This window comes from Odocoileus virginianus, chromosome 9, assembly GCF_023699985.2.
Source record: "Odocoileus virginianus isolate 20LAN1187 ecotype Illinois chromosome 9, Ovbor_1.2, whole genome shotgun sequence".
Classification (NCBI taxonomy): domain Eukaryota; kingdom Metazoa; phylum Chordata; class Mammalia; order Artiodactyla; family Cervidae; genus Odocoileus; species Odocoileus virginianus.
In genome coordinates, this window is record NC_069682.1 from 47,304,412 (window position 1) to 47,318,777 (window position 14,366).

The 14,366-nt window shown below is 49.1% G+C and overlaps 1 protein-coding gene across 9 annotated transcripts in view; it reads left to right on the forward strand.

The window, feature by feature from the left end:
• The window catches only part of LOC110145851 (tyrosine-protein phosphatase non-receptor type substrate 1), a 70,930-nt gene that overhangs the window by 42,661 nt on the left and 13,903 nt on the right, over positions 1-14,366 (forward strand). For all 9 annotated transcript variants that reach the window (XM_070472318.1, XM_070472320.1, XM_020906327.2 and 6 more), the window contains 4 exons: positions 5,619-5,975; positions 10,432-10,752; positions 11,318-11,647; positions 13,433-13,546. In XM_070472318.1, the coding sequence (XP_070328419.1) occupies positions 5,619-5,975; positions 10,432-10,752; positions 11,318-11,647; positions 13,433-13,546 (1,122 nt within the window). The remainder of the gene's footprint in view (positions 1-5,618; positions 5,976-10,431; positions 10,753-11,317; positions 11,648-13,432; positions 13,547-14,366) is intronic.

Here is a 14,366-nt window from a genome sequence, read left to right on the forward strand (position 1 = left end):
CACCAGAGCATGTTCTTGCACATGCGAGCATCTTGTACACAAGCTTATGTGTGTCTGCACCCCTGCACCCACCCATGCACACATGTGTGAATACTTGTGCTTGGCACACCCATGCATGCATGTGCACACCTGTCTTTCTCCTGTGTGCGTACTCCCATCCACCCTCCTCACTACACACTCACACAGAGACATCAACTCGTAACCCAGAAGATGCCTAAGGCGGTGCCTAATGAGGTGCTGCTGCGTTGAGGGGGTGGTAAACCAGCACTCCCCATCCCCAAGGATGGCCAGTAACAATTAAAGCCAGGAAGGGGGCTGCTAAGCCAGCTAGGGCCAGGGTGGATGTTTTCTTGGGATACTGAGCCCCAGGTGCTGCCAGAGCTCCCGCCATAGCCTCCCAGGCCACAGGCTCCTTGTGTTTGTGGAAATCTGAGGGGAGGCCTCCAGCCTGTCCCTAAAGCCCCTGGTCTGGTGACCCACTGTCCAGGCCTAGGCTCCCACACGAGGGGCAGTGACGCCCACCAGGAAAGGCTGGCTCTTAGGAAATGTGTTTCAGCTTTGCCTCTGTGTCCTGATGAGGCAGGAAGAATCACACCCAGAGATCACAGTGGCCCTGTTTCCCTCCCGGCAAGTTTCAGTTCTAAGTTGATTTGTTTTTTCCATTAGAAAAGCATCCATGCTTGTTTCTTTACTTCTGATTAAATTGTTTTTATCTTTTTCTTAATCTCAAAAACTACACATGAATGTTGTTTAAAAAAAAAAAATATTCAAAGATATTTTTCCAAGTTCAGCGGTCAGTTCTCAGTCCCCATCTTATTTCGTCTCTTACACCCTCCTTGGTCTATTCGTGGAAGACCAGGGGGGTTGGAGCAGGTCATGTGAAGGGGACGGGAAATAGGGTCAAAGATGCCAGCAGGAGTCCCTTGTCTAAAGGGTTGGGGCTCATTCCAAATGTAAGCTTTGGAGTTATTTCTTTAAAGTCTATCTTCTCCACTTATGTGCAAGCTCCATGAGGCCAGGACAGCCATTCCACAGCCGTGAGCTGAGGGCCTGGAGCACCGCAGATTCTCATCATTCATCACCATCCTCCCCTGTCCCATGAGTTCCCTGCTCGGTGTCCCCGTGGACATGGAGTTCCTCTTACAACAAATACACGGGGCAGTTCCACCCACTGTGATGACTTCCTCCAATAGGTAACTTACATGTTTTATTTCCTTACTTAGTATTTTTCCAAAAGCGACAAGTTTGTTCACTGCAAAAAAAAAAAAAAAAAAACAAAAAGAGAGAGGAAGACTTCAATATATTATTTACTATAAAATAGAAAACACGCCCATCCTGGTGCCCACTCACCACTCATCCCATTTCCCAGTCGTAACTCACCTCAGTGTCATGATGATTAGCACTCTAGACCTTTTCTCAAGACACTGATCAGCGAGTCTGCAGATATTTATTGAGCATCTACCCTACGCCAAGCACTATATTGGGAGCTAGGGAAAAAGCAGCGAATAAAATAGACAATTCTTCGGAAAGTTCATTCAAATAATAAATATTCATACCCATGTAACATACATATTACATGTATAGGTTTTTCTTATTACAGGTGGGATACTGTAAATATTCCTTAATAGCTATCCAGTTTAAAAAAATCTGAAAATACCCAAAATAGAAGGAATAAAAAAGAAAAAGCCCGTTAGACTCATGATCTAAAGAGAGTTGCGTTTTTAGCCTTGTGTAGTACCTTGCAGTTTGTTTATATATAGTTTTAGTTTATTTTACAAAGTCATGATCATATTGAAAGCAGTTTTCCTGCTTCCCTATTGTACAAGTAATGCAAACAGAAAACATAAAAGGAGAATCCCTTGGAAGTCTGCTACTCCCAATTAGTCATGTTAGTCTTTAAATCAGATATACATTTTTTTTCAAAATTAGAAGTTTAAGATTGCATGAAAAACGTCACTTAGTAACTTACTCTGATCTTGTCATCTATTTCTGTGTCCATAATTATAATCCTTATATGTAGGTGTGGTCATCATAAATTCATCATCTTGGGATCAACAGTCTCCTTTTCTTGGAAATTAGAATACTAGCAATTTTTTATTTTTTATAGGAACACCTGAATGAATGATGCAAAATATTTGCAAATATCCTTAGTAATATGAATATGATTTTACATTGTTTTTATTCACTCATTTTTTAACAATATCAAAATGTAGTTATCTTTGATAGTATTCTATGAGATTATTATTTTGCTTTTATACTTTTGCTTTCTCTAAATACTTTGCAATGGACAGGTTTTATTTGCTAACCACAATATCATTTAAAATTATGCCTTGCAAAAATGTCCAGTTTACCAGTTTCACACTGTTTTTTGATGGCTGCTTGTAATTTCATCTAGTGACCAGGCCACAGTTCCCTTAACCATCCCTGTCACTGAGCACTTGAGTTTTTTCCCAACTTTTACAAGATCGTTCCATGGGGACCCCACTCCATATCTGGGGTCGCGTCCTTGTGGGACAGCCCAGCAAAGGCTGGTGAACAGCCTTCATACCTGTGCACCTCCTGCCACACTGTTTTCCTGAAAGAATGGCCCAGCCTCCAGTCCCACTAGCACCATGGGAGTATGCCTGCCCAGTCTCCCTCCTCTCCCCGAGACAGTTCAGGCTGCTGAACTATTGCCAGGAGGGCAGGAGAGAGTGGGAAATGGGTTTGTCAGTGATGCCAACATGATGACCCCGGGCCCAGAACCGCGGGAGTGATTTTAACAAGCCCAGTTCCCAGAACAGAACCTGCAGAGAAAAAGAAAAGCAAGCAAGTGAGGGAAAGACTCTGCTGGAAAAAAACACACAGAGATTAAAATAATATTTGGCACTTACGTCGCACTTTTAAAATTCTTCAAACGCTTTATAAACACTGGCTAATTAATTAAGCCTCCTAAATCTGGCTGCAGTTGGTGGAGAGAGCTTGAGAAGAGCTAAAAAAAAAAAGTGGGGGGGACAGCCCTCCACAATGCTAGATTTTATTGTCGCCTCCCTGGGTGTGACTGCAGGCCTCCGGGTGCAGCACAAGAATAACCCTGCCCCAGCCATGCTCCTGGCTCCGCACCCCGTGTCCTGCTCATGGTCCCTCGCCAGCTGCTGACTCACAGCCCCGTGCAGTGGTATTGATGAGGATAATAATAACCACCACTGATTACGTGCGTCTATGGTCCAGGCCCAGTCCCAGGCTCCAGTCTTGGTGTCAGACCTGCCTCTAGCAGCCCTCTTAACAGATGAGGAAAGAGGCTCAGAGAGGATTTGCCCAGGAGCAAGTGAAATCCCTCCTTCCTTCATTTTTGTGTTCATTCAAGTGTGTTTATCAAGGGCCCAGCGTGTGCCAGGCAGTGTCCTAGGCAGGGGGTCAGAAACACTTCCTTGTGGATCCTGTCTCCTGCTTGGGAAGAAATGTCAATCCAGAGAAAGTCAAGTATAATGTACCTTTGATAATGATGGGAACAAAAGCTAAAGTTTAATCAGCACGTGTGCTGCAGGCACTTATATCCAACCATTTCCTCATGACTGTCCCAGGGGATGGGTGTCCAGAGTGGGTGATGGAGACCCACAAGGGCAGGTGCTGAGCTGGCTGGGTGGGGACTGTACTCTCACCCAGGCCTGCTGGCCCCGGCACTGTACATACTCCAAGCTGCATTTCTAGTGTTGTCTCTGGTGTGAAATGTGGGCCCATTGGGAATGTTCCTAGATGGATGCTGTTGGCAGCTGCTAATGAGGCCTGAAATGTCTCAGGGTACCTGCACGTCTCCATGGGCCTCCTCCCTGTGTCTCCCGCACACCTGGCCACCCACTTCACCCCAGACCCCTGCCTTCTGCTGATTCTGGTTTCTTCCCTGCACCATGAGGGTTGGGCCGCCCTCAGGCTGCCACTCCTTCTCTGATCACCAGCCATGAGAACTGGGCATGGAAGTTAGAGCAGGGATCATGGGCAGGGAGATGAGAGGCCTGTCTTGAGGTCCAGGCTTGCCCGCAGTGAAGGCAGACAGGAGTCTGTGGCTGGACAGATTCACAAGGTCACTCTCCTGCTCAGCCAGAGGCGAGGGCCTGCTCAGGGCATCAGCTGCAGCCCTGTCTGATGTACAAAGCCAGGTGGCCTAGGTCAGGACAGGACAGGGTCACATCAGGTCAGTGGAGCAACCAGGCAGAGGCCATTTGGCCCATCTGCACCTCTGCCAGGTTGCCATCACTCTGTGTCTCTGTCTTGTTCTCTCTTTTTTCTCCCTGCATCTCTGTCTCTCACTCCGTCTCCGTCTGCCCCTCCCTCTGTCTATCTCTGTGTGTATGTGTGTTTCTCCAGGGTCTTCATGATCTGTCCTTTCTCCCCACCCCCACCATGCTTAGAATCAGGGCCCCAGCTGCACCTTACTCTGAGCAGCCACAGCACCTCCTATAGCATCTTCACCCAGCCTGTCCATCTTCCTTCTGTGTCCCCCTCCCCCGACCTCCTCTACTGGGGCTCCCCGATCGTGTACCCCAGTCCTCTTCAGTCTGGGGCTCAGGCCCCTCCTCACCACTAACCTCCTGGACTCCTTCCACCTGTCCATCTCAGGAGCCCTTGAGGCCTGACCTGGATCTAGCCCCTGTGTGTCCCAGCGTCCAGCCTGGGCCGGGCCCACAGGAGCATCAGTGAGGGCTGGTGGGAGTGAAGTTCATTTATTCACTGTGTCCAGCTTGGCACTCATTGGCTCCTGTGTGTCATCTCACTGTCTTTTCAGAACACAGAAGGCTGTGGGTGTTCTACCCTTCTTGTGGATAAGGTAACTGAGACTGAAGCAACGGATAAGGTCATGGGTGAATAAAAAGTGAGCCAGGTCTCAAACCAGTTCAGTTGGCTCCAGACACTAGACCCTTCTTTTTGACCCTGTTCTGGCCTAGGCATATTGTTTGTTCCTACCAGAGATCTATGGAGATGGGGCCATAGTAACTGACAGATGAGACCCAGGCCCAGAGGGCAGTAACTCACTCCACGCAGTGCCTGGCAGCATCCAGCACACTCGCTGGCCTCCCTGTAGGATCTTCATGGTTGCCTGAGTGATGGCCAGGGTCACTCAGTAGGACTGAGCCAGGACTCACACCCAAGTCCTTGTACCCAAGTCCTTCACTAGTCCATGGCCTACATGGGACCCAACTGCCGAGTGTAGTCTCTCTGCCCAGGGCCTGCTTGCTGAGCCAGACCTGAAACAGATAGAGCCGCTCACACACACCATGGTGCCACCCACTTCTGAGCCTTTGCCCAGGCTGTCCCTTCTCTCAGGGACGCTTGTGCCCCTCTCTTTATTCCTGGTAAATTCAGACTTGAATTCAGAGCCCAGTTCAGACATGACTTCCATAGATGGCTCAGGTATTCAGACTTACTATCGGCCACATTTTTTAGCCTCTGTGTGCTTTAGTTTCCTCCTTTGCAGTAGGGTCTCAAGTTACAGGTTCAGTGTGAGGGTCACATGTGATACATGCGCAGTGGGCTGAGTTAAAGGCCAGCTCATGGTGTGCTCAGTCACTGAAAGCTGTCCTTAAGAAAACCTACAGGATCACATGAGGGTGAATAAATAACTGCTTTGTGTTTTCCTGCAGGAGCGGCAGGTGAGAGGGAGCTGCAGGTGGTTCAGCCTGAGAGGTCAGTGTCAGTTGCAGCAGGAGAGACGGCCACTCTGCACTGCACCCTGACCTCCCTGAGCCCCGTGGGGCCCATCAAGTGGTTCAGGGGAACTGGGCCAGGCCGGGAGTTGATCTACAGTCAAAAAGAAGCTCCCTTCCCCAGAGTTACAAATGTTTCAGATGCCACAAAAAGAAACAACATGGACTTTTCCATCCGCATCAGTAACATCACCCCAGCAGACACTGGTGTCTACTACTGTGTGAAGTTCCAGAAAGGAGAACATGGTGACGTGGAGTTTAAGTCTGGACCAGGCACTCATCTCACTGTGAGTGGTGAGTATGGCCTGGGTGTCCTTCATCCCCTGGTCTGTGATAACATGTCAACAGGAATGCCCTTCACTCTGTGAACCAAAAAAAAAAAAAAAGCAGTCAGATGCAGCAATGTGTGCTTATATCATGATCTAGACATGATATGATTTCACTCCCTTCTACAGATAGAGAAGTTGAGGCCTGTGGGGGTCATGCTACTTGCTCAAGGAGCCACAGCTGATAAAGGTGGGAAAATTCTAGAACCCCAGTCTGCCTGAGGTCTCATCTGTTGTCTTTTCCATCCCATCCAGCTCTTTGGTTCCAAGGATGAGGGAACTGAAAGTCTGAGTGACTTTCCCTGTCACAGGTCAGATCCTACCACCTGCCTCCAGAGAGTACTGCCTTCAATGTGGCTGAGTATTCCATTTATTCAGCACCTACTGAGCACCTACTGTGTGCCAGGCCCTGCTCTGGATGCTGTGGTGCAGCAGTGAGCAAAGCAGACACGAGCTCTTCTCCCATGAAGCTTATGTCCTCCTCCCTCCCAAAGAGGAGAAGTCCATCCAGGGCAGGGAGGCGAGATGTGTTTATATCTTCTTCAAAAACTATATGCCGAGAAGAAATTTTTAGGGCAGAGGATCAGTGTTTACTCTGATGGCCCTGCTTGGAGGAGATGCCCAGAGGTTGGGTGTTTCCTGGGGAATCTGTTGAGAAAACCCTTCACTGAAGACTCCCAGCAGAGCTGGATCATCTCAGAAGATGTTCCCCATGTGGGTGACTTAGGGGCAGTCCCACTGAGGTAGCAAAGGTGCTTATTTAGGGTTTTCTGCCAGAGGCCCAGGATCCTCTTTCTAACTCCTGAATCCTGGACTGTCAGCACAGGAAGGACCTTTAGACACCATCCTCCAAACCCCCCAAGTACACATGGGGGCCTGAGGCCAAGAGGTGACAAGGACCCAGACCCCAGTCACATGGTCAGTGAGGGGATACTTCCAGAACCCCATCTGATTCTTGGTCAGTCCCCTTCCTCCACCAACAATGAGACTGGTTTCATGGAAGAGCCTGCTACAAGGAGGGAACAAAATAAAAACCCCTTAATTTGAACCATTGATCAGGCAACCTTTTCATAGGGTTCCCAGAGGTTCATAATGCCCCTTACATGCAGACCCTGAGACCCAAGGTGATTGGGAACCTCTTCCTACTTTTGTTTTAACCATAAATCCCTCATTCCAAATCATCACCTGGAGCTGCCCAGTATTTCAACAGCTGCAAAACACTTGGCATATGGAGACAACATCTACCAGTATTTTGTTAACAAATAAACAAGTTGTTCCGAAACTTAGGTGATTAAAACAGAACTATAGTGGATAACCTTGTCTATACATCACTCTACTCAGGTGGGAGATGCCCACTATAAGTGGCATTGCTAGTTCAGACAGTATGTGGATTTAAATTTGGGTGAAAATTGCCCCAAATTTCTCTCTTAGATGTGGTAACAATTGAATCTCCATACAACCCCTGGTCATCGGAGAGGAAGGTGGCTTTTTCCTGATTTTACAAATATTACTTAATTTCCCAGATGGTGGGCTCCTTGCTCACTAACCACAGCTAGTAAGTGGCCCCCACCCCGCCACTCAGATCTGCGGCCTCCCAGGAAGCTGCTCTGCCTTTTCCCCAGGCCACCTGCCCAGATGATTCCCTGGATGAGAACGAGGGAGGGGAGGGGAGCAGCCTGTTAGGGTGCTCCCAAGCTCCGTGCACAGTGGTTGAGCCCTCTGCCTGGGCCCCCACCCCAGCTCTGCCCCGTCCTGGCTCTGCGACCTCTGATGAGTCCCTGCCCACCTTGGAGCTCAGTGTCCTTGTCCCCTGGTGACAGCCCCAGCCTCACAGGGCAGCTGCAGGGACTGAATGAGGATATATGTCAAGAACTTAGAGCAGAGCCTAGCACGTGGGACAGGTTCCACCAATGTGAGCTCTGATGTCCCAGAGCCAAAAGACCTTGAAAGAGTCACTTTCCCTCCAGGACTAAGTGTAATGGGTTGGGGGTGGAACTAGGTGACTTTCAACCTCAACTGCTCATTGGAATCACCTGGGAGATGGTGACAAGATCAAGGACCCTGTCTCCACCCTAGAAATTCTAGTTTAAGTGCGCAGATGTGGCCTGGGCAGCTGAGTGTCTTAACTCCCGCAAAGGATGCTGGTGCCTAGCCAGGGCAGAGGAGCCCAGAGCTACATGTTCTCTGAGGTCACAAAGGGAGAGCTGTGGTTCTTCCCTGAAAAAGGTAGGTTCCACTTGGTGCCTGGGTTGTACGAACAGATCTTTTGGGTGTTAGTTCTTCAGAATAGCCTGTGATGGTGACAGCTCTTAGGAGGCACAAGAAAGTCAGCCTGAGTGGGTTGACAGGGACACCCCTCACTTCCAACAGGACTCACTTAGGCTGAGAGGGGCTTCCTGCCCACTCAGACCACCTGTTCAGACTGGAGGTTCGTCACTAGGGAAACCTTCCCATCTTTAAACATGTGTGTGTGTAAACAGGTGCTGGAATCCCCAACAACACTCCATGCTCAGCCCAGAGCCCTCCTGCCTGAACAACCACAGTGACACTGATGAACTCTGCCCTCCCTCCTTTCAAAATGCTTCCAGCTCTGAGAAGAGCTGATCTTTAGGAAAACACCTGTGATCCCTTGTGTTTTTTGAAAGCCAGTTTCCCCAACTTTTTCCCTGAGGGGGTGTTTTTGAAAAGAGGGAAAGGATCGTAACTTGGTGGTTTTCTATTCCTTTATTCATGTGAGTCTTTCATGGCAATTGCAGGGAACAAGGTTTGAGACTTTTCTTGTTTTTTCCACAATACTTTGTTTTGCCTTCTTACTGCCTAGAGAATAAATACCTAGGAATGACCTAGGTATGACCTGGTATGACCTGGTCAGACCTAGAAATGACCAGATATGATGACAATCTTGGTTATTATTGTTTAAGCACCTACTATATGCCAGGCTCTCTGTTTTATATACACCCTCACTCATCTTACCAGGTGGTGCTTTATCCACTTTGTCTAGTGTCACTGAGGCTTAAGAGTAAAGATCAGAGACGCTAAAATCAATCAGTCCCATGTGCAGTGAGATGAACTCTGGTACTTACTCTCTGGGTGTTCTTAGCCTCATACCATAATGCACCTTCCTGGGCCTCATCCTCTAAATGGGGCCACACTCAGCCCTCCCTCTCAGAGTTGGTGGAGGGATTAAAGAGCTGAGGTTCCTAGAGGGATCAGCCCAGTGTCAGGCTCCCAAGAAACTCTTGATAAGTGGTAACTAATCACAGCATCCGCTCCCCTTACATTCAGGATGCTGACGTGTTTATGACTCGACTTACTCAAGTAACACCCCTTTACCATGTCCTCAAAATGTTTGATGAGTTTTAGGAAGCAAGTTAAAAATTTACAAGCGTAGATATTTATATAGTTGCTATCTGCCAGCTTTTATAGGAGGTGTTAGGTAGTAATGGACAATTTGGAGATGGCCCACAGGGCCTTCCTAAAGGGAGACACTGCCCTCACTTTTGACTTGCTGATTTGTATATATTTTCAGGATACAAAAAGTGCTTCTGCTGCTTCACAAGCCCATGTCTGTGTGTCTTCTGATTTAATAACAATTAAGAAATTAACCACCATTGGTTTCTCAGCACTCGGTGATCTTTGTTTCAGCCCAAAACTGATCTAGGAGAAGAACCCAGATTCAGAAAAGTATCTGTTTGCTCCCTTTCTTTCAAATTTAAGGATTGGTACACATTAGTCTTACTGGAATATTTGTGGAAAGAGTGAAAACTGTGGAGTAAATTCATAAGTACCTGAAGGGGCAGCTCTGGATATAAGTATAGTCTGGCTTAAAGAGAAATCTCTGTTTATTTAGTTTGGTGAAGCATATTGTGTTTTACTCACGGCAAAAAATGCTTCCACTGACTGTTTAACTCTCACTGGAGCCCCAGGAGGAATACTGCCTGCTGCCCCACTTCATAGATGAGGAGCTAGGAAGTACCACGGTCACACCTCTCATTGGATGGCCAGCCTGGTTAAGCTTCCGCATGCTCCCACTGTGCCCTTGCTTCCCTTGCATTCACTTCTGTAAATGCTTTCTCTGAACTTAAGTTTTCCAGGAGAGCCCAGCTAGGAATAGGAAATAGGAAGAAGTCTGAGACCAATCAGTATCAGTACTTTTTGTTCCTGTGCCCAGACTGGTGGGAAGTCACCTTGCAGAGGAAAGAATGTGGACTTTGCACTCAGACCTGGAATTCCATACCCCTGACTCAGTCACCCCGGGGAACCCATGTGTCTCCTTTCAGATGAGGATGATGACAGTGCCCTCCCAGAACTATTTGAAGAATTAAAATAATAATATATGTGATAGTTCCTAACTATGTTACATATTTTTCATTAGTGATGATAATCACAATGGTTTTCAGTGTTTATAAATGTTCCTTTTGTAGCCAAGCCCTCTCCGCCCATGGTATCCGGCCCTACAGTGAGGGCTACACCTGAGCAGACAGTGAGCTTCACCTGCACATCCCACGGCTTCTCCCCCAGAAACATCTCCCTGAAATGGTTCAAAAATGGCAATGAGCTCTCAGCCTCCCAGACCAGCGTGGACCCACAGAAAGACAACGCTTCCTACAGCATCAACAGCACAACTAAAGTGCTGCTGGCCCCAGGGGACGTTCACTCCCAGGTCATCTGCGAGGTGGCCCACGTCACCCTGCAGGGGGGCCCTCCTCTCCGTGGGACTGCCAACTTGTCTGAGACCATCCGAGGTAGATGCCCCTCACATCATCCCAAGCCCATACCTTCCCGCAAGGCCCCAACCTGCTCCTTCCCCCTGATTTTTGTTCCAGGCCTTGAATTGCCTGGAATCTACTTCCTGACAATCCTGCCCAGTCATCAGGCTTCTAGATGAGCTGGTCACTTATTACTGTTTTCATGACAGCTTCCAGGTAGATGCCTGTCATGTGCCAAGCACTGTGCTAATAGTTTACCAATAGCTTCTTCAACTACTGAGCACCTACTTTAAGTCAGGCCCCTAGTGTTTAGTGATTTCATTTATTTTGCTGCAGTTATTGTATTTCAACTGCATACTAGGGCTGTGCTTATAGATTGCACACATGGTTAGCCTAATAGGAGCCCAGCCTTTGAGCACCTGCTGTGTGCCCTGCACTGTGCTTAGTGTTTTCATTCATATCCAGAGACAGCCTCAGTGCTTGAGCACCTGCTGCATGCCTGGCTCTGGGTGACTCCCTGGCTGTGCTGAGCTGTTATCCATCTCCTCCCCTATGACCTGTGTGTTCCATAAGGTCAGAACTTCTTCCTGTGCTGTTTCAGTTCCACCCACCCTGGAGATTACCGGATACCCCCCAGCGGGGAACCAGGTGAACGTCACCTGTCAGGTGAACAAGTTCTACCCCCAGCGCCTACAGCTGACCTGGTTGGAGAACGGAAACGTGTCCCGAACAGAACCGGCCTCGACCCTCGTAGAGAACAAGGATGGGACCTTTAACCATACAAGCTGGTTCCTGGTAAACTCCTCTGCCCACAGGGAGGCTGTGGTGCTCACCTGCCAGGTGGAGCATGACGGGCAGCCGGCGGTCTCCAAAAACCATACCCTGGAGGTCTCTGCTCCCCAGAAGGACCAGGACACAGGTCAAACCCCTGGTGAGGTCACCATTGCAACTGACCCAGCTGTTTATCTTTTTTTTTTTTTTTAACTATTGAAGGTAGTAATTCATACTTTGTAAAGAACAATCTAGAAGCCAATAGATATAAAATAGAACTTTACAGTGAGTTCCCACCTCCAAGAGTGACCACTGGTAAGAGTGTGGCATATTCTTTATAGATCTTTTGACATAAATATCCTTGAAAGAAAGAAAGCAGGGAAGGAGAGGGATTGTCTTGCTCGTGGTGTACTCTCTCGTTTTCTTCTCCTAACAGTTTCTGTGTTCACCATTCCCTGCCCACCCACCTCCTCCACCTTGCTCTTTGTGACCTGAGCCTACTCTCCCTGGCTGCCTCACTGGAATGGGGTCGGGGGCTTCAGGCCATCTAAGGCTTATCTCAAGTATGATCAGTGCTGCAGTAACTGCCCTTGTACATATTCTGTTATATGCACAGCTATTTTTATGGGATGATTCCCAGGGAATGTTGCTAGGCCCAAGTGCATGCCCGTTTAACATGATGGCGATGCTGCCAGCCTCCTGGGAGAATGACAGGTGTCAGGGTATCATTGTCTCAGTCCCTGTCCAACCAGTTATCGGCATGTCTCCCTTTCTTTAGAATGACAGTACCTGGTTGGCATTTTGGTGCCACTGTAGAATGTTCCATCACCTGTACACATGTACATAGCAAACCCTTTGAATGTATTAGAATAGAGGCCATTTCATTCCTTCGTGCATCCTGAAAGGGCAGCTCTAAAGAAGACTTGGGGTCTGTCAAGTTGCCCTTTGATGCCACCATGAGCCCTGCCCTGGAGACAGGATGTATGGATCTACTGGCTGTCCGTCTCACTGGGGAGCTTGAACAAGTTGGTGCCTGTCTCTGGGCTGCTCCACCTGCCCCAGGCAGTGTTAAAGGAGGTGACCCCGGTGACCTCTCAGCTTTGATTCTCAGCTGCTGGGACCATGGCTGTCCCAGCGTTGTGGCTTCAGGACCAGGTAGGTAGTTGACACCCAAGAAACACTTTTAGAAAGGACAAAAGAGTGAGTGGTTGGTTGGTTAGTGAGGTGTTCCTCAGAGCTATTCAGTGAAGTAGAGATTTCTATTGGCCTCAATAACATAAGAGGAAGCCAGTGGGTGAGGGGGTTTAAATGACCTGCTCAAGGTCGCACAACGAGGGCATTGATTTGAACCTACATTTCTGTGGCTCCAAGCCCTGCTCCTGACTGCACTCTGTGTCCTCCTGTGGGAACCCCTCCTGTGTCTGGTGCCAGCCCCTGCACGGTCTCCATGGCAAGTGTCCTGGGCTCAGCCCCCCGGGACCCAGGCCCCAGGCATGGACCAGGGCACTGCCTTGGGGTCTGCATGTCCAGTGGCAGGTCACCCTCCTCACAGCCTTTCCCCCTGTGGTGTGTGATGCCCCAGCTGCAATTAGGAGATCCAGGCAGACCTGTGTCCCCAGGTGACCACTCTGTGGCTCACTCAGGTGAGGAGGAACATATGTCTATTCCTCAGGAGGGCAGTTCCACCCGCACCCTGCAGCTGGGGTTCCTCCACGGCTGACAGCAATGTTTCCCTCCTGGCACCTCGCCACAGTTTTTGCGCTGCCGGTGGGTGACCCACAAGGGGAAGTGTGTGCAGATCCATGAACATGCCCACGGGGCCGAAACAACTGAGCCAGATGTTCTCAGTTAATGATGCCTGCCTCGTGGTGAAAAGGGGCAGTGGCTTTTACTTTTCTTTGTTGTAAGTTTTCCTACATGAAGCCTCTATTGTGTGTGGTCCTAGGCCCGAATGGCAACAGCTGGAACAGCGTCTTCATCGTGGTGGGCGTGGTGTGCGCCTTGCTGGTGGCCCTGCTGATCGTAGCCCTCTGCCTCCTCCGAATCAGACAGAAGAAAGGTGGGTGGGTTCCCTGGTTCCTCCCTGAGAGTTTACCCCTGGGCTGTCCTTCCCAGATGGGGAGAAGCCTCTCCTTTGTGCTACATGTAGTTTAAGTCATAAGGACATCCAATTACTCCCAGTAAGAAGAAGTCCAGGGGTACTGTTGCCGTGGCTGTGCAGCCCCTTCACCAGGCTGAAATCTGGGTGGGCCCCCTACCTTGCAGCACCACTGCTCCAGGCCTCGCAGTCTCACAGAACCACTGCTGATGTGGGAATCGGGGAGATGCCGGCAAAAGGGTCTCAAGGAGGAAACAGTACTTCACAGGAGCCCCTGGAAGACTTCTGCTTTCCCCTTACCTGTCCAGATTACATGCCCAGCCCCTTGGCAGGAGGCTGGAATGGAGTGGGGAGAATACCACCACCTACCTCCCAGGCTGTTGGGAGAATTGAACGAGTAACTGTGGGTACAGCGTTAGCAAGATGCCCGGCACAGCAGCAAGTTCTCAACGTTAGCTCCTATAATCAGTATTGTACGTGAGACCGAAAGCATGAACCACCTCCCTGGAAAGCTCCCCTCATAGTGGCAAGGTGTGTGGCCTTTGACTGCAGCAGGAGGGTGTAAGTTCAAATCCAGGACATTGTGCCCTATTTGCACGCTCATTCGTGCAAGTGTGTGTGTGTGTGTGTGTGTGTGTGTGTGTGTGTGTGTGTGTGTGTCTGTGTGGTTGTTTCTGTTGCCAGGCCTCTTGATTTTGGAGTCAGATGAACCAGGGTTCCAGATCCTTGTTTTATGCTCTAAACAATCAGTTTGGCCTCCATAAGCCTCAGTTTCCTCACC